This window comes from Poeciliopsis prolifica, unplaced genomic scaffold (assembly GCF_027474105.1).
Source record: "Poeciliopsis prolifica strain line A6 unplaced genomic scaffold, Auburn_PproV2 SCAFFOLD078, whole genome shotgun sequence".
Taxonomy (NCBI): domain Eukaryota; kingdom Metazoa; phylum Chordata; class Actinopteri; order Cyprinodontiformes; family Poeciliidae; genus Poeciliopsis; species Poeciliopsis prolifica.
Window position 1 is genome coordinate 1506595 of NW_026562453.1, and position 13646 is coordinate 1520240.

A 13646-nucleotide genomic window follows, 5' to 3' on the forward strand; every position below is an offset into this window, starting at 1 on the left:
AAAACTCAGAGGCTCAGATAAAGCAACCATTTGAAAACTGGTTTCTTTTTCCAGCTTTTCTGAAGAAGAAAAGCTCAGAGAGAAATCTGTCCATCAGATGGTCTAGTTAAAGGAAAAAATGTTTGTTTTTAACACCAGTAATCACTTTGCTTTTTTCATTTTATATGGAAAACTTTGTTCCAACTATCACAGGAGAAATATCTAAAAAATAATCAGAATGTGATGCAGAGAAAGATGATCGATGGACAAGAGAATGAAATTTATTAAAAGACGGACAGACAAACGGATGGCTAGTTGGTTGGTGGGATTACGGTTGGATGGTTGGAGGAATAGTTAGGTGGATGTTTGGTTGGATGTTTGCTTAGCTGGATGAACGGTTGAATGTTTGTTTACTTGGATGTTTGGTTGGATGTTTCTTTGGATGTTTAGTTAGATGTTTGCTTAGTTGGATGAACGGTTGGATGGTTGCTTGTTGGTTGGATGTTTGGTAGGTTGGATGAACGGTTGGATGGTTGCTTGTTGGTTGGATGTTTGGTGGGTTGGATGAACGGTTGGATGGTTGTTTGTTGGTTGGATGTTTGGTGGGTTGGATGAACGGTTGGATGGTTGCTTGTTGGATGAACGGTTGAATGTTTGTTTACTTGGATGGTTGGTTGGATGTTTGGTTGGATGTTTCTTTGGATGTTTAGTTAGATGTTTGCTTAGTTGGATGAACGGTTGGATGGTTGCTTGTTGGTTGGATGTTTGGTAGGTTGGATGAACGGTTGGATGGTTGCTTGTTGGTTGGATGTTGGTGGATTGGATGACGGTTGGATGGTTGCTTGTTGGTTGGATGTTTGGTGGGTTGGATGAACGGTTGGATGGTTGCTTGTTGGTTGGATGTTTGGTGGGTTGGATGAACGGTTGGATGGTTGTTTGTTGGATGAACGGTTGGATGGTTGTTGGTTGGATGTTTGGTGGGTTGGATGAACGGTTGGATGGTTGCTTGTTGGTTGGATGTTTGGTGGGTTGGATGAACGGTTGGATGGTTGCTTGTTGGTTCGATGTTTGGTGGGTTGGATGAACGGTTGGATGGTTGTTTGTTGGTTGAATGTTTGGTGGGTTGGATGAACGGTTGGATGGTTGTTGGTTGGATGCCTGCTCTAACTGCTGGTCCCCTGTCAGCTCCTCTCTATGCGGCAGTGGCTCAGTTAAAGCCCGGTCCGTGTCAGAGCAGCGTTGTGCGGCGGCGGCGAATCGTTCTGAGCGTCCTTGGTGGAAATCGACGCATCAGCAGAACGTAAATCCACGCGGCGCCTCGTCTGAACCTTCAGCGAAAAGCCTTTAACGGAGAATGAGCCGCGCCAGAGTGAGTCAGAGCAGCATAATTAAAACATTCCCAACCCGCTCTCTTTTATCTGCTGCCTGTGTGGTGTGTGTGTGTGTGTGTGCGTGCGTGCGTGTGTGTGTGAGAGAGAGGAAGATTTGCTATTTCTAACCCACCTGTAGGCACAGAGAAATGGGGTCACACATCAACAATGTCGCTGTGACACATTTCTCTCTGAACAGGAGGAACGGAGAAATGTCAGAAAATCAGGAGTGTTAAGTTTGTAGAATATCAGACAATTTAATATTTCAGCTAAATCTTTCTCTTGGAACAGATGATCTCAGACGCATTCTTCTTTGAAAAATTCAAGATGGCCGTCATTGTCATCAAGGAATTTTTTTTGTTTTTTTGTGTTGAAACTGCCGATATTTATTGTAGCTCACTGTAATATTTCCTGAACGTTAGTCATAAGAATTTTACAGATAATTACTTTTGGAGTGAAATATTACATATTTGGATCCATAGAAATAATACTTATTGATAATTCTTTGGTTTTTCAAGATGGCCACAATATATATCATGAAAAATTTATTTTTGCACTAATGTCACCAATTAGATGTTTGGAGTCTAATCATAATCTACGTACTTTCTATGTGTCTTTAACGGGGACAAAAGTTCAAACAAGTCATAAAAACAGGAAACATTTTATTGGTTTAAAGGGCTGAAGTTGGGCGTCCATTTTGAAATCAAGTGACAAATGGAAAAAATGACAAACAACCTGAGGGGTGAGAATGCATATTTTTATGTTTGTATCCATACTTGAAATATTTTCACAGTAAAGTAACTAATGTCATCACAGAGACACAGTTTCAACAGCCTCTTCCAGCTCTGAGTCTCCCATTATTCTTCCATAACTTCATTAAACTCCACGGCTAAACTCTCCCCTTTAAGGACAAGAAGCTCCAGGGAGACGATGAATATTAAAAAAACACACATTGCACCTGGACTGGATGTAAAACAAAAGTCCAAACATCTGTGAAATGCTCTGGATGTTAATGAATTAACTTTTAATTGGATCTGAAGTGCCCCAGAGGGTCCTGCAGTTAAAGTGGTACATGTAATTAAACGCTTAAAGCCCATTATGTGGGCTGTAATTACGTCTTTAATGGGAACAAAAGCGGAAAATGGAGCTGCGGCCTGGAAAACGAAGACGCTCCAGCTGTCGTCAGTTTCACTGTTTCGAGTCAGAAGTGGAAGGCGGCCGACGTCGCCTGATTTTAAAGTAAAAATAAGAAATACTGAGGCGTAAACAGCATTTTATGCTAACTAATAAAATACACAAAGAGACTCATGAAAGTGACATAACCAGTTAAATCTTGTCCACTGATTTGATTTGTTTGTTTCCAAATCAAATCAAATCAAATCAGAATTACTTCATTCATCCAAAAAGCTGTGGATCGTGATGGATCTCTGGTAGCAGTCCGTCGTACAACGACTCAGAAGGCGCCTCTGACTGAAGACTGTTACGCTACAGCAGTCACCTGACTGACCTGATCTGCTAACAGCTCCAAGAAAATATCTCCCAGCAACATGCCCTGAATGACACCATCATCAAACAATGCTGATCCACCTCCTTTGCTTTTGCTGCTCCTTTCGAGGTCACTTCCTGGTCCGGTGGTTAGATAGACGAGGAGAGAAAGGGATTCTGGGACACGAGTCCTGCCCGTCATGATTCCCTGGTGCACAGCATCCATAATAACGCTTCGACCAAAACAAATATGAAAAAAGTTACAAAACAAACAAATCAGAAGATAACACTGTTCTCTAGTTTTTCTTTGAAATATTTAGTTTAGAATTTAATATTTAGTTAGCAAAATAAATATTTAACTTGGAGCTAAATCATGTTTGCAAACTAAATATTTTGTTCATAAACTACATATTTAGATTTCTAATTAAGTATTTAATTTGAAAGCTGAATATTTAGTTTGTGAATTAAACATTTGCAAATCTATGAATAACATGATGACTTTGTAAATTGAACGCCAACAGTTTCTTCCCTTTATAATGATATAAAGTTTACAGTTAACTTTTTACTGTGTAACTTTACAAGCTTTGATTTCTGCATCTTTGCAGGAAGATCTGAAACATTTAAGTTGAACTGCCAAACCTGCTACACCTTTATGACGTCACACTGCACGCGGGTCAAACTCTGCGCTTTAATTTGAAAGGTATCGCGGAAAGGAAACGCTCAGGTTCTGGTCCACCTTGACTTCGTCACATTGACCCAGTTGCATTCATTCGCGCTCGCGCCGCTCGCCGTTTGAATGAGCGGCGCGCGCCCCGCCGTTTCGCCTCTCGTGCGCCTCGCTATGCTGGAAACCAAGTTTGCGACGTCGAGATGAATCCGGCCAACGAGACCGAGCGAAGCGCGGACCGGTACCTGTTCGCGGCCGGAACCTACAAACTTCTGGCGGTCGCCATCGGAACCATCGGAGTGTTCGGGTTCTGCAACAACGTGGCGGTGATTTTACTCTACTGCAGGTTCCAGAGGCTCCGCACGCCCACCAACCTGCTGCTGGTCAACATCAGCCTCAGTGATTTTCTGGTGTCGGTCATCGGGATCAACTTCACCTTTGCGTCGTGCGTCAAAGGCAGGTGGATCTGGAGCCAGGCGACCTGCGTCTGGGACGGATTCAGCAACAGCCTGTTCGGTGAGTCTGGGAAGAAAGGGTTTATTATTATTATGTTTCATTTGTTTATTAGTTTATATGACCAGATATTGATTATACTCCTAATCGATACTTTATTTCAGAGTCAACTCACATCCACAACCATCCAAAATAGTGCGTAATGCATAATATATTACATTTAATTGACTAAAATGTATTATAAGATGTTTATCGTCTTATTTACTAAAGAATTTGCCATATTTTATGGATTTCTAATATTCTATCAAATGGTTTGTAAAGTTGTTTTTTCAATTAAAACAAATTTTTATGACTATTGGGATCACTGCTTCATGCAGATATAATCCTATTTAATTAACAAGAAGACTTTGAATTGTTTAGCATTTTTTATGTATTCTAGTACTGCACAAAACAGGCTCAAAATGCTATTTTTATTTAAATTGAGCGCTGCATCATGTTGGTTGTTTTATTTAACAAAAATGATTTGTTTATTTGTACTATAGATGTCATTGCATCATGCGGATATAATGCTTACTGTGTTATTTAACAAAAATGAATTGAATTATGTGTTTATTTATACTTTCAATATCTAATAATGTATAAAATAATCAAAAAAAGACCTTGGAAGCTTTTTTGAGCATCCAGCAGCCTAAATGTGTCACCTCATCAGGAAGTTGCCTGTTTTTCTCCAGCTGACGTCTCGTTGGGATGACACACATCCCCACTCATTACCATAAGCAGAGCTGTATTTAATAATGAAGTGTGAACAGGCACTTTTTGGCTCCCACCACCCTTCGACCCCCAGCCCAGAGGAAGGCCCAGTAATAATGAGCTCATTAGAAAAACCCTTCCAGCTTTTTTTTTTTTTTGCTTTTTGTTGCTTCTCATTATGGGAGTGCTGGACAGTTGCCCTCCACTCCTGTCATCCTGCCGTCCTTTAGCTGACATTGCATTGAGCCTGCAGGATGTGAGGAACGCGTCTGCCTGCCTCTGCCAGCGCGCAGTACTGCAGCGACGTGTTTGTTTTTTGTTCATGTTTGCATTTCAAACATGACACAGGAGACATTGCAGATCAAAAAGATGCAAAGTTGATGTTCACATCGATTCTCGTACTGTACATCTTATGTGGCAACCTGCTCTGGCTTCACAAAATGAAGCAAACCTGGAAGATAATTAAAGTTTAAGCTAAATGAATGAGTGTTCACTCATGAATTAGCTGAAAATCATCTATTCTTTTGTCTTACGATCCAAGGTCACAGAGATTAAAGAGCTGCAGGAAAAGACGAGGTATTGATGCTTCATCTTTAAAAAAACTATGTTTGTAAAACTGCAAAAGCTCTGAGAATAAACAGAAATAAAACATATTTATTGATGTTTTTCTGAATTCCTTGTCTTGTAATCTATATTTTTTCTTGACAAAAAGGTGTTAAAAGATGTTTTTATTTTAAAAAATTGATATTTTTTACAGTAGTTTGAATTGATTAATCGTGATTAATCGATTAGTGAAATAACCGTCAATGATGCTCGGAATGTATCACTCTGTGTGTAACGAGTTTCATTGGTTAAGTACATTGGGATCCGGTAGATTTTTACTAAAAATCCAAGTTTTTCAGTCAGTTTTGAAACACTAACATAAATAAATGACTGTCTGCAAGATGAAAATCTGTTTTTACAACTAGGGATGAAACGATTAATCGTAACTTGTCACGATTAATCGTTCCATAACAAAACTGCAAAAAATTTATACATTTTTCATTTAAGATTAAGTTTTAGCTTCGTCTTGGATCTTGAGTTTGATGACGACTGTGATGAAAGTCGGACCAAAGAGACGCTGAGTCGCCGCTCTCTCTCCTCCCAGGCATCGTCTCCATCATGACGCTGGCGGCTCTGGCTTATGAGCGCTACATCCGGGTGGTGCACGCTCAGGTGGTGGACTTTCCCTGGGCATGGCGGGCCATCGCCCACATCTGGCTGTACTCGCTGGCCTGGACCGGGGCGCCTCTGCTGGGCTGGAACCGCTACACGTTAGAGATCCACCAGCTGGGATGCTCCCTGGACTGGGCGTCCAAAGACCCAAACGACGCCTCCTTCATCCTCTTCTTCCTCTTTGCGTGTTTCTTCGTGCCCGTTGGCATCATGGTCTACTGCTATGGCAACATCCTTTATACAGTGAGAATGGTAAGGCTGCGGCTGTACGGTTTCGTTGTTTTACATGGACACACACCTTCTGCTCTGCTGGAATAAATTCTCCCTGCAGGTGACATTTCAATCATATTAAATTCCTAATTTTGAAACGGCAAATCCTCCGTTGGTTCTCTAAAGCTGACATTTCAAAGCTTTTCTGGTTTTATGTTCTAATCCCAACAATAAAGTCTGTCTCCTCAATACTCATTCTAGCACTTAAACCAAACTAAAAACAATAAAAAGCCTATGTTAGCTAAAAAAAAAAAAGAAAACCCATAATTCTGACCATTAGATACCTGAAATAGTTACGTCCTGACTCATTAATATAGAAACAGGGATAAATTAGTTTTGAATTACATTTTAGAAACAGGGTCACTGGTGGGGAAAATATCTAAATTAAATCTTCAAAAACCAAAAAATGTGATTAATTGATGAAGTTAATCATTGCCCACTAGCCGTTTAAACGTTGTGATAAGAATTTCATCATCATAGCATTGCTGCATGCCGTTTTGCATTAAAGCACAGGTTTCCTTCTGCCACTGTAACAACAATAAAGGACCAAACAGGCAGAGCAGACAGCAGGAGAGATCCAAAATGAAAGGGTCATCAAGCTCACAGTGAGCAGGAAGAAAAGAATCCCAAACAGGCAAATACTTTAAATGATCCAAATTACATCCAGACAAGCAGCAGGTGTGAAGCTAATGATGGATGAACAGTTGCAAATCAGCAGGAAGGAACAAGAATGAAGCTTTGACCACACAAAGTAATGACATGCAAAGGAAATGAACACATAAAATAAACTCATCATCCATCTTTATATAAGTACGCTTATTTTTCAAATGAAAAGGGAGAAAATTTACCTTGGAAACAAAGACCCTTCAGTAAAAAATAGGCATTATTATGTAACTGAAATTACAGACTCATATTGAAATAAACGTAAAACATGAGGCTGTAAATAGTGTATGTTTTGCGTTTCTATGCTTGTTTTATTTAAATCAGTTCAAGAAAGTTTTGAAATTGTCCTCGATTTTGTTTTTTCACAAATACATTAAAGATTCATAAATTCCAAACATTATTTGACAGAATCTGTTTGGCAGAGTAATTCAGATGTGGTCTGAACAGTATAAATATGTATGTTTTGATGTTTAAATGTGGTTCAAACTCCTTTAAAAATACTAAAATAGCTATTTAATTAATCACAGCAATAATTTATCACAACATTGGGCACACCACAGGGAGTCCCAATTACGCAAAATTTAAATTTTTCATGTTTTTGTACTTCCATTTGGGTCTAAACTACTTCTAAAAACGAATCAAGCATTTAAAAAAATGAGCCGTTTCAAACACCTCCAGATTGCCAAGTCACAAATCAGCACTGTTACCTAGCAACCCTAGCAGAGTTCCGTCTGTTACCAAGCAACCCAAACTGAACTCCAGCATATTTGGTCAGCTGATTGTACCTCTTTTTGCGCTATACAATGGCTGCCGGAAGAAGACAAGTGTTTTGTTGTTGACTTAAAATCCAGAAACCTCTTACTGCATTTTTGTTGGTTGTACAGGAGGCTCCACTTCTGCTTTTCAAAGATGTACGGTTGTACAGCTGCGCATCTGTTTTCAGGTGCGACTGTAAACGTTGAGTTGGGGGTTCGTGGCCAACAGTAGCTTTCTAGGATTTAAAGTGTCAAGAGACCCTAAAATGGCTCATTCTGACTAAAATCTTAGTATCTAAGAATGATTTTGTGGAAAAAAATATGAGGAACATGTTTTGTTTAGGCCATTGAATTGTCCTAATCTGTTTAAGGAACCATAACAAATCCCACATAAAATAAGCAAGAAAAAAATCAGATTCAGGTGATATTTTCTGTCGTTTGCTGCCCTACATATCGAGCCGCCCAGGGCAGAGAGCCATTTCACCCAAAGAAAAAACATACTCATCACCAGACACTGTCACGTAAAGATAAAAAACATAAACAACAAACCTTTAGTGCTCATAAGCTGTGGTCAGTTTTTAGACTCCTGAAGCACAAACACCACATCACATCACTTCCTGTCGCTCTGATTTAACAACTTTAAATGTCACATCTTCCAGGTCAGCTCCTCTAATTGTTTGCGCTCGGATAACATTTCCACTTCGTTGTGTTCATTTCATCATTTCTGCCTTAGTATCTCCCACAGTGAGCTCAGATTGAAAATATTACCTGATATCACCTCATGTTAAGCTATTCTTTTGAAAATATGGACTCAATTATGGATTTTTTATGCTGGTGCAGATTTCTTTCATTATGTTAAATCTGCATGTAAAAAAGAAAAAAAAGAAAACCGGTCTTAACTCAGTTCAAGTGACCCACATGTCTTTGTGAATCAGTTTCCTCCCTTAAATATTCACCATTTTGCTAGAAGTGTGAGCAGCTCCCTCCTCTGAGACCCCCGAATTCGAGCTGTGGAAAATTCCCAGAACGGCGCCGAAGCCTGAGTGGAGTCTCATCGCACTTCACGGCGATCCGGGAAAATCTTCAAAGAAAAAAAAAACACTCTGAATGCTTCAGATTTCACTCCAGAGCAGCTGCCCTGCTTTTCCCGACACAGAAAAACCCGTCAGGCGTTCAAAGACCTGGAGAGAGCAGCAGATTGCTGACATGGAAATGGAGAAACAATTCAAACATTTTATGAATTAAACCACTAAAAACGATTATTAAATGATTACAGCTCACTTTTTTATTCAAATCTATTTTTTTTTATGTTGAACTCATACTAATTGAAAATTCTTCAAAGATCGGCTGCAGCAGTCTGCATTGCAGCAAATTTGAAGAACCCTCTGACTAAAGACAGTCTGTTTTTCTAAGGCAGTCTTATTAATACACTTGTTGCAATAACTAATAAGTTTTCAGTTTCCTTTGGGTTTTTTCAGTTATAAGAACAGGATTTGGGCCCCTTTACCTCCAAATATTTTTGTATTTAGCCAAGTTTAAGAAAGAATAAAGTCAGTTTTATAAAGTTAAAGTCTCTGGATAAACTCAGTTCTAACTTTTGTTAATGCTTTAACTTTTCTTAAAACTTGTTGCACTTAACATGTTTCTGTGTAGGAAAATTATGTTGGCATCATTTTTTACCGTGATTGTAAATTAAGTCTGCATCTACATCCACGGGCCAAATTTGTATCACTTTTGAATTGCAGTTGGGGCCGGCACCAAAGTAGTACATGGGCCACAAATGGCCCCCGGGCCACACTTTGGACATCCCTTTGTCGGTCTGCAAAAAAAAACAAAAAAAAACAGAAATTAGATTTACAAACTGGAATTGAATACAAAAATTTCTGAAATGAAACATTGCAGCTGAAGACATTAAAGTCTTAATTGTCTCTTTCTGCAGCTGCGTTCCCTCCAAGACCTGCAGACGGTCCAGATTATAAAGATCCTGCGCTACGAGAAGAAGGTGGCGGCCATGTTTCTCCTGATGATTTCCTGTTTCCTGGTGTGCTGGACGCCGTACGCCGTGGTTTCCATGATGGAGGCGTTCGGCAGGAAGGCCATGGTCTCTCCCACCATGGCCATCATCCCGTCCTTCTTCGCCAAGTCCAGCACGGCGTACAACCCCGTCATCTACGTGTTCATGAGCAGAAAGGTTTGTAATCCTCTAAATCAGTCTTTCTCAGCGCCCCTAGTGGTCTGCAAGGTACTGCACGTAACAACCGTTGACGTACAGTGACGTCAACGTGCGACGCGAACAGCTAGCCGTAGCTAACTTGAAATAAAAATGGATAAATGGCTTAAAACTCAAAAGAAAAACTGAAGATATCGATGGAAAGAAATTATTTATGTGATGTGATCAGAGAAAAATTAGTTAAAGAACGATCAAATTTTTGTCAACGTCTCTATGCCGTGAACTGTCGGACTCAGGTTTCAGTTAATGAGAACTGTTCTTTGTCTTTGCTAGCTTATGAAAAATGGTTCAATTAGCTTAATTAAATACAATAGATAAATATGACATAAAAATTGGTTAAAGATTTAATATTTAAGAAAAGGATTTTTCCATACCAATGTAGTTGTGTCTTATTTCAAGTGTACTAAGATATTTACACAAGAAACTAGACCAAAAATACCTTTTAAGAATGTATTTTTTTTTGAGTGATTGCAAAATAATGCAAGTTCTCTCTCTGGCATCATCATCACAGTTGAGCAGTAATTAGTGACATTTGCCTCTGGAACTTTTTTGAAAAAGTTACTTTTAGGTGCATTTTTACTACGCTGTACTTTTCACTTTTACTTCAGTAATTTTATTATGAAATACCACTAATCTAATTGGAGTCAAATTTCTGGATTATCAGGTCACTGAATGAAAAATAAACATATTTATTTATTTTTTTATTTTAGTTTTTGTTAAAGTTTCATAAATTTTTTATTCAAAGAAATTGATTTGGGAAAATTCCTCTTATTTTTTGTTATTTGAATTAATTATTGTCATTTTGGGCCTTAAAATACTAACATTTCCGCTTAACTTTATATTTTAGTCCGTCTGATGATGCAATTTTTTTGATGACTCACTCAGTACATGAGTAGACTTTCTACTAAATACTTTTTAACCCCGACTTGAGTAATTTCTTGCAACTTTTCACTTGAGTAAAAGTATGTTGCAGAATTACTTCTCTTACTTGATGGTAATTTTTGGCTTCTCTACTGACCTATGATCATGCTCATCTGTTTTCTTCATCCTCTTCCTCCAGTTCCGGCGTTACTTCCTGCAGCTGCTCTGCTCCCGGCTCTTCCACAAGATCTCCTGGCTGCAGCAGAACCTCAAAGAGCGGCCGCGGACGCCGGCCGAGCGCCCCATCCGCCCCATCGTCGTCTCCAGCGCCTGCGACTCCAGGGACCGGCCCAAGAAGAGGGTCACCTTCAACTCCTCCTCCATCGTCTTCATCATCACCAGCGACAACTTCCAGCAGTTCGACGTCACCTCCAAGGCCCAAGATTCCTCGCAGGTGAACGTCATCCAAGTGAGGCCGCTGTGACCTTTGACCGCTGGGTAATGCCTTATGACCAAACAATTCCAAGCCAAACTAACCCCGCCTGACCTCCACGGCTGTTTCTGAATGCAGCCCCAGACTTTTTACAACTGTCTGTAAATACCCAACAACACTTAAACGAGTCGTAAAGAAGGGACATCCTCATTAGACATCGGCTTGGTGATATTACGTAGGTAATTGCATAGTTGATTAACTAGTTTTATGTCATGCAGTATGCGGCAGAGTGGTTGCGTTTCCGTTACAAATGGAAACGCCGGAAAAACACAATTTTGCAATTGTGGTGTTTACGTTAAATGAGAAACGGCATTTAAAAAACATGCTACATCGGCCTGTCGCAATAAGTAATAATCAATTAATCCTTGATAAATTAAAACGATATCAATAATTTCCAATTGCATGATTTATTGTTTTTCTATTTTCTCTCTTTTTTTACCAAAAACTGGATGATAAAAAAAATCTTCAGTTTGGTGTTTTGATCTCAATTAGCTCTTCTTTCGAGGGATAATTTTGTTTTCAAAATTCATTTTATTTGTTGTTTCTGTTGTTTTATTTAGTTTTGATATTTAAAATGCCTTCCAGTTCCAGAGTTAAATCTTCATTACAATTTAAAGCTTAATAATCTTTGATTACCATTGTATTACTTGAAAATGGCATCAAAACAACATTATTGTTTATCGCAATGACTTCTGGGATGATTTATCGTCCAGCAAGATGTGTTATAGTATAGAATATATTGTGACAGTATTGTGACAGGCCATCCTCTAACCACTTCCCTTCTTAATTTATGAGACAACAGGAAGGATGTAGTAACACCCGGTAGTTGAACACATGCGAAAAAAGTTTTTCCATTACAGTTTTGCGAAATACACTGAACCACCTCATCCTAGTGCAAATTCTGTCCTAAGCAAATTTTTTTCTGCAATTCCAATTTGCGCACTTATTATCAACGGAAACACAGCTACTATGTTCAGTATTAACTCTGCAATAACACAAAATCCCAAAAATACCAAAAGTATTTTTGGTTTAGTTTCCACGGCTAATATCTTGAAATAAGACAGAACTAAATTACAAGAAACTTTTCAGCAAAACTTAGGAGCTTGTTTTAAGTAAATAATTCCTAAGTATCGACAAAAAAGTGCTATTTCCACTGGCAGATCATTTCACTTATAACAAGACATTTTTCCAGGTACGGGTGGGAATTTATTACATTGTGATGAATATCTTATCATAATAATTTTGTTTCATTAATAAAATTACACTTGAAAATATTATTAAATGGAGTTTAACTGGACTGTGTAAAAGTTTGTGGAAAGTTTTGAATGTTTTCAGGAGCAGTATTTGTGTTTGTGAGGCTTTGATTGCTGGGCTATGCAGCCATAGTTACCTTAAAAAAAATAAGTAATAAATGGTTCTTATTGTCGCTTTTATTGGTGTAGCAACAGTACCACAAATACTATGCAAAAACACACAATTTTGTGACAGTATTTTTGTCTAGTTTGTTGTGCAAATATCTTAGAAAACTTGAAATTAGATGAAATTAAGTTAAAAATAACTTTTCAGCAAGACTATTTACTTGATTAAGGTAAATAATTTCTTACGATTGCTGAAAAAGAACCAGTTCCTTTGGTAGATAAATTAACGTGTAACGTGGGAAAAATGTTTGCCAACAGAACTAGCACTTTTTCATCAATATTAATGAATTATTTACTTAAACAGAAGCTCATATATCTTGCTAAAAAGTTATTTCTAAGTTAGTTTTGTTTTATTTCAAGTGAACTAAGATATCTGCACCAGAAACTAGACTAAAAATACTTTGGAAGATATTCTGTTTTTCCAGTGTTGCGATAAAACGTTATTATATCCATGTTGGGTGTCTCGAGTCATAAGTGAAATAATCTGCCAGTGAAACTAGAACTCTTTCATCAATATTGAGTGAAAACAAGCCCCTTTATTTATCTGAAAAGTTACTATTAAATTAGTTTTGTCTTATTTAAAGTGTATTCAGATATTGGTAATACTTGGTAATATCTGCTGTTTTTGCAGGTTAAGAGGTCGGCGACGTTCAGGTCAGCTTGTGATTTATGGTGATACATTTTGGTTGGTACCCAACTGCAAGTGTGTAAAGAAGATAAAAAAATAAAGCTTTAGTTTCTTACCCATAAATACATATTACTGTATGGATTCAGGAAAGAGACTCTATTTTAAGCCAGCAGGTTTGTGTACTTCGTCTCATTTACCAGTGCGATGAGAGCCGACACTGAAGTGGCTTTTGCTGAGAATATGTAAGGATTGCAGGAGTGTAATTAGGCAAAAGGAGATGAGATCAGGGTGGGACACATAACCTCCTGGGTGTCAGCTATGAATAGACATAATGAATGGATCTCCATGTCTAATAAAAACCCTCTTCACTGTGGACCTGAATGATTGAGTGGCCTCTTTGTTTTTTAAT

General features: G+C 38.4%; 1 protein-coding gene and 1 long non-coding RNA gene across 2 annotated transcripts; one reads left to right on the plus strand and one right to left on the minus strand.

Moving 5' to 3' along the window:
* Nucleotides 1–2213: 2213 nt before the first annotated feature.
* On the minus strand, nt 2214–9684 carry LOC129352631 (uncharacterized). The gene is made up of 5 exons (XR_008604903.1): nt 9565–9684; nt 9288–9426; nt 8564–8688; nt 3876–4023; nt 2214–3067 (listed from the first exon to the last, which is right to left on the minus strand). It is a non-coding gene; the product is annotated as an uncharacterized LOC129352631 (long non-coding RNA).
* opn3 (opsin 3) lies at nt 3609–13618 on the plus strand. Its single transcript, XM_055021713.1, has 4 exons — nt 3609–4017; nt 5852–6171; nt 9547–9798; nt 10898–13618. The coding sequence occupies exons 1-4, from the start codon at nt 3705–3707 to the stop codon at nt 11180–11182; spliced, it is 1170 nt and encodes a 389-aa protein (XP_054877688.1). The 5' UTR covers nt 3609–3704; the 3' UTR covers nt 11183–13618.
* The last annotated feature ends 28 nt before the right edge of the window (nt 13619–13646 follow it).

Excerpts from the sequence above, each read along its gene's own strand:
- opn3 (XM_055021713.1), top strand. The coding sequence starts at position 3,705 with ATGAATCCGGCCAACGAGACCGAGCGAAGCGCGGACCGGTACCTGTTC. Across the intron at positions 4,018-5,851 it reads ATTCAGCAACAGCCTGTTCG|GCATCGTCTCCATCATGACG; the intron begins GTGAGTCTGGGA and ends CTCTCCTCCCAG. Across the intron at positions 6,172-9,546 it reads TCCTTTATACAGTGAGAATG|CTGCGTTCCCTCCAAGACCT; the intron begins GTAAGGCTGCGG and ends CTCTTTCTGCAG.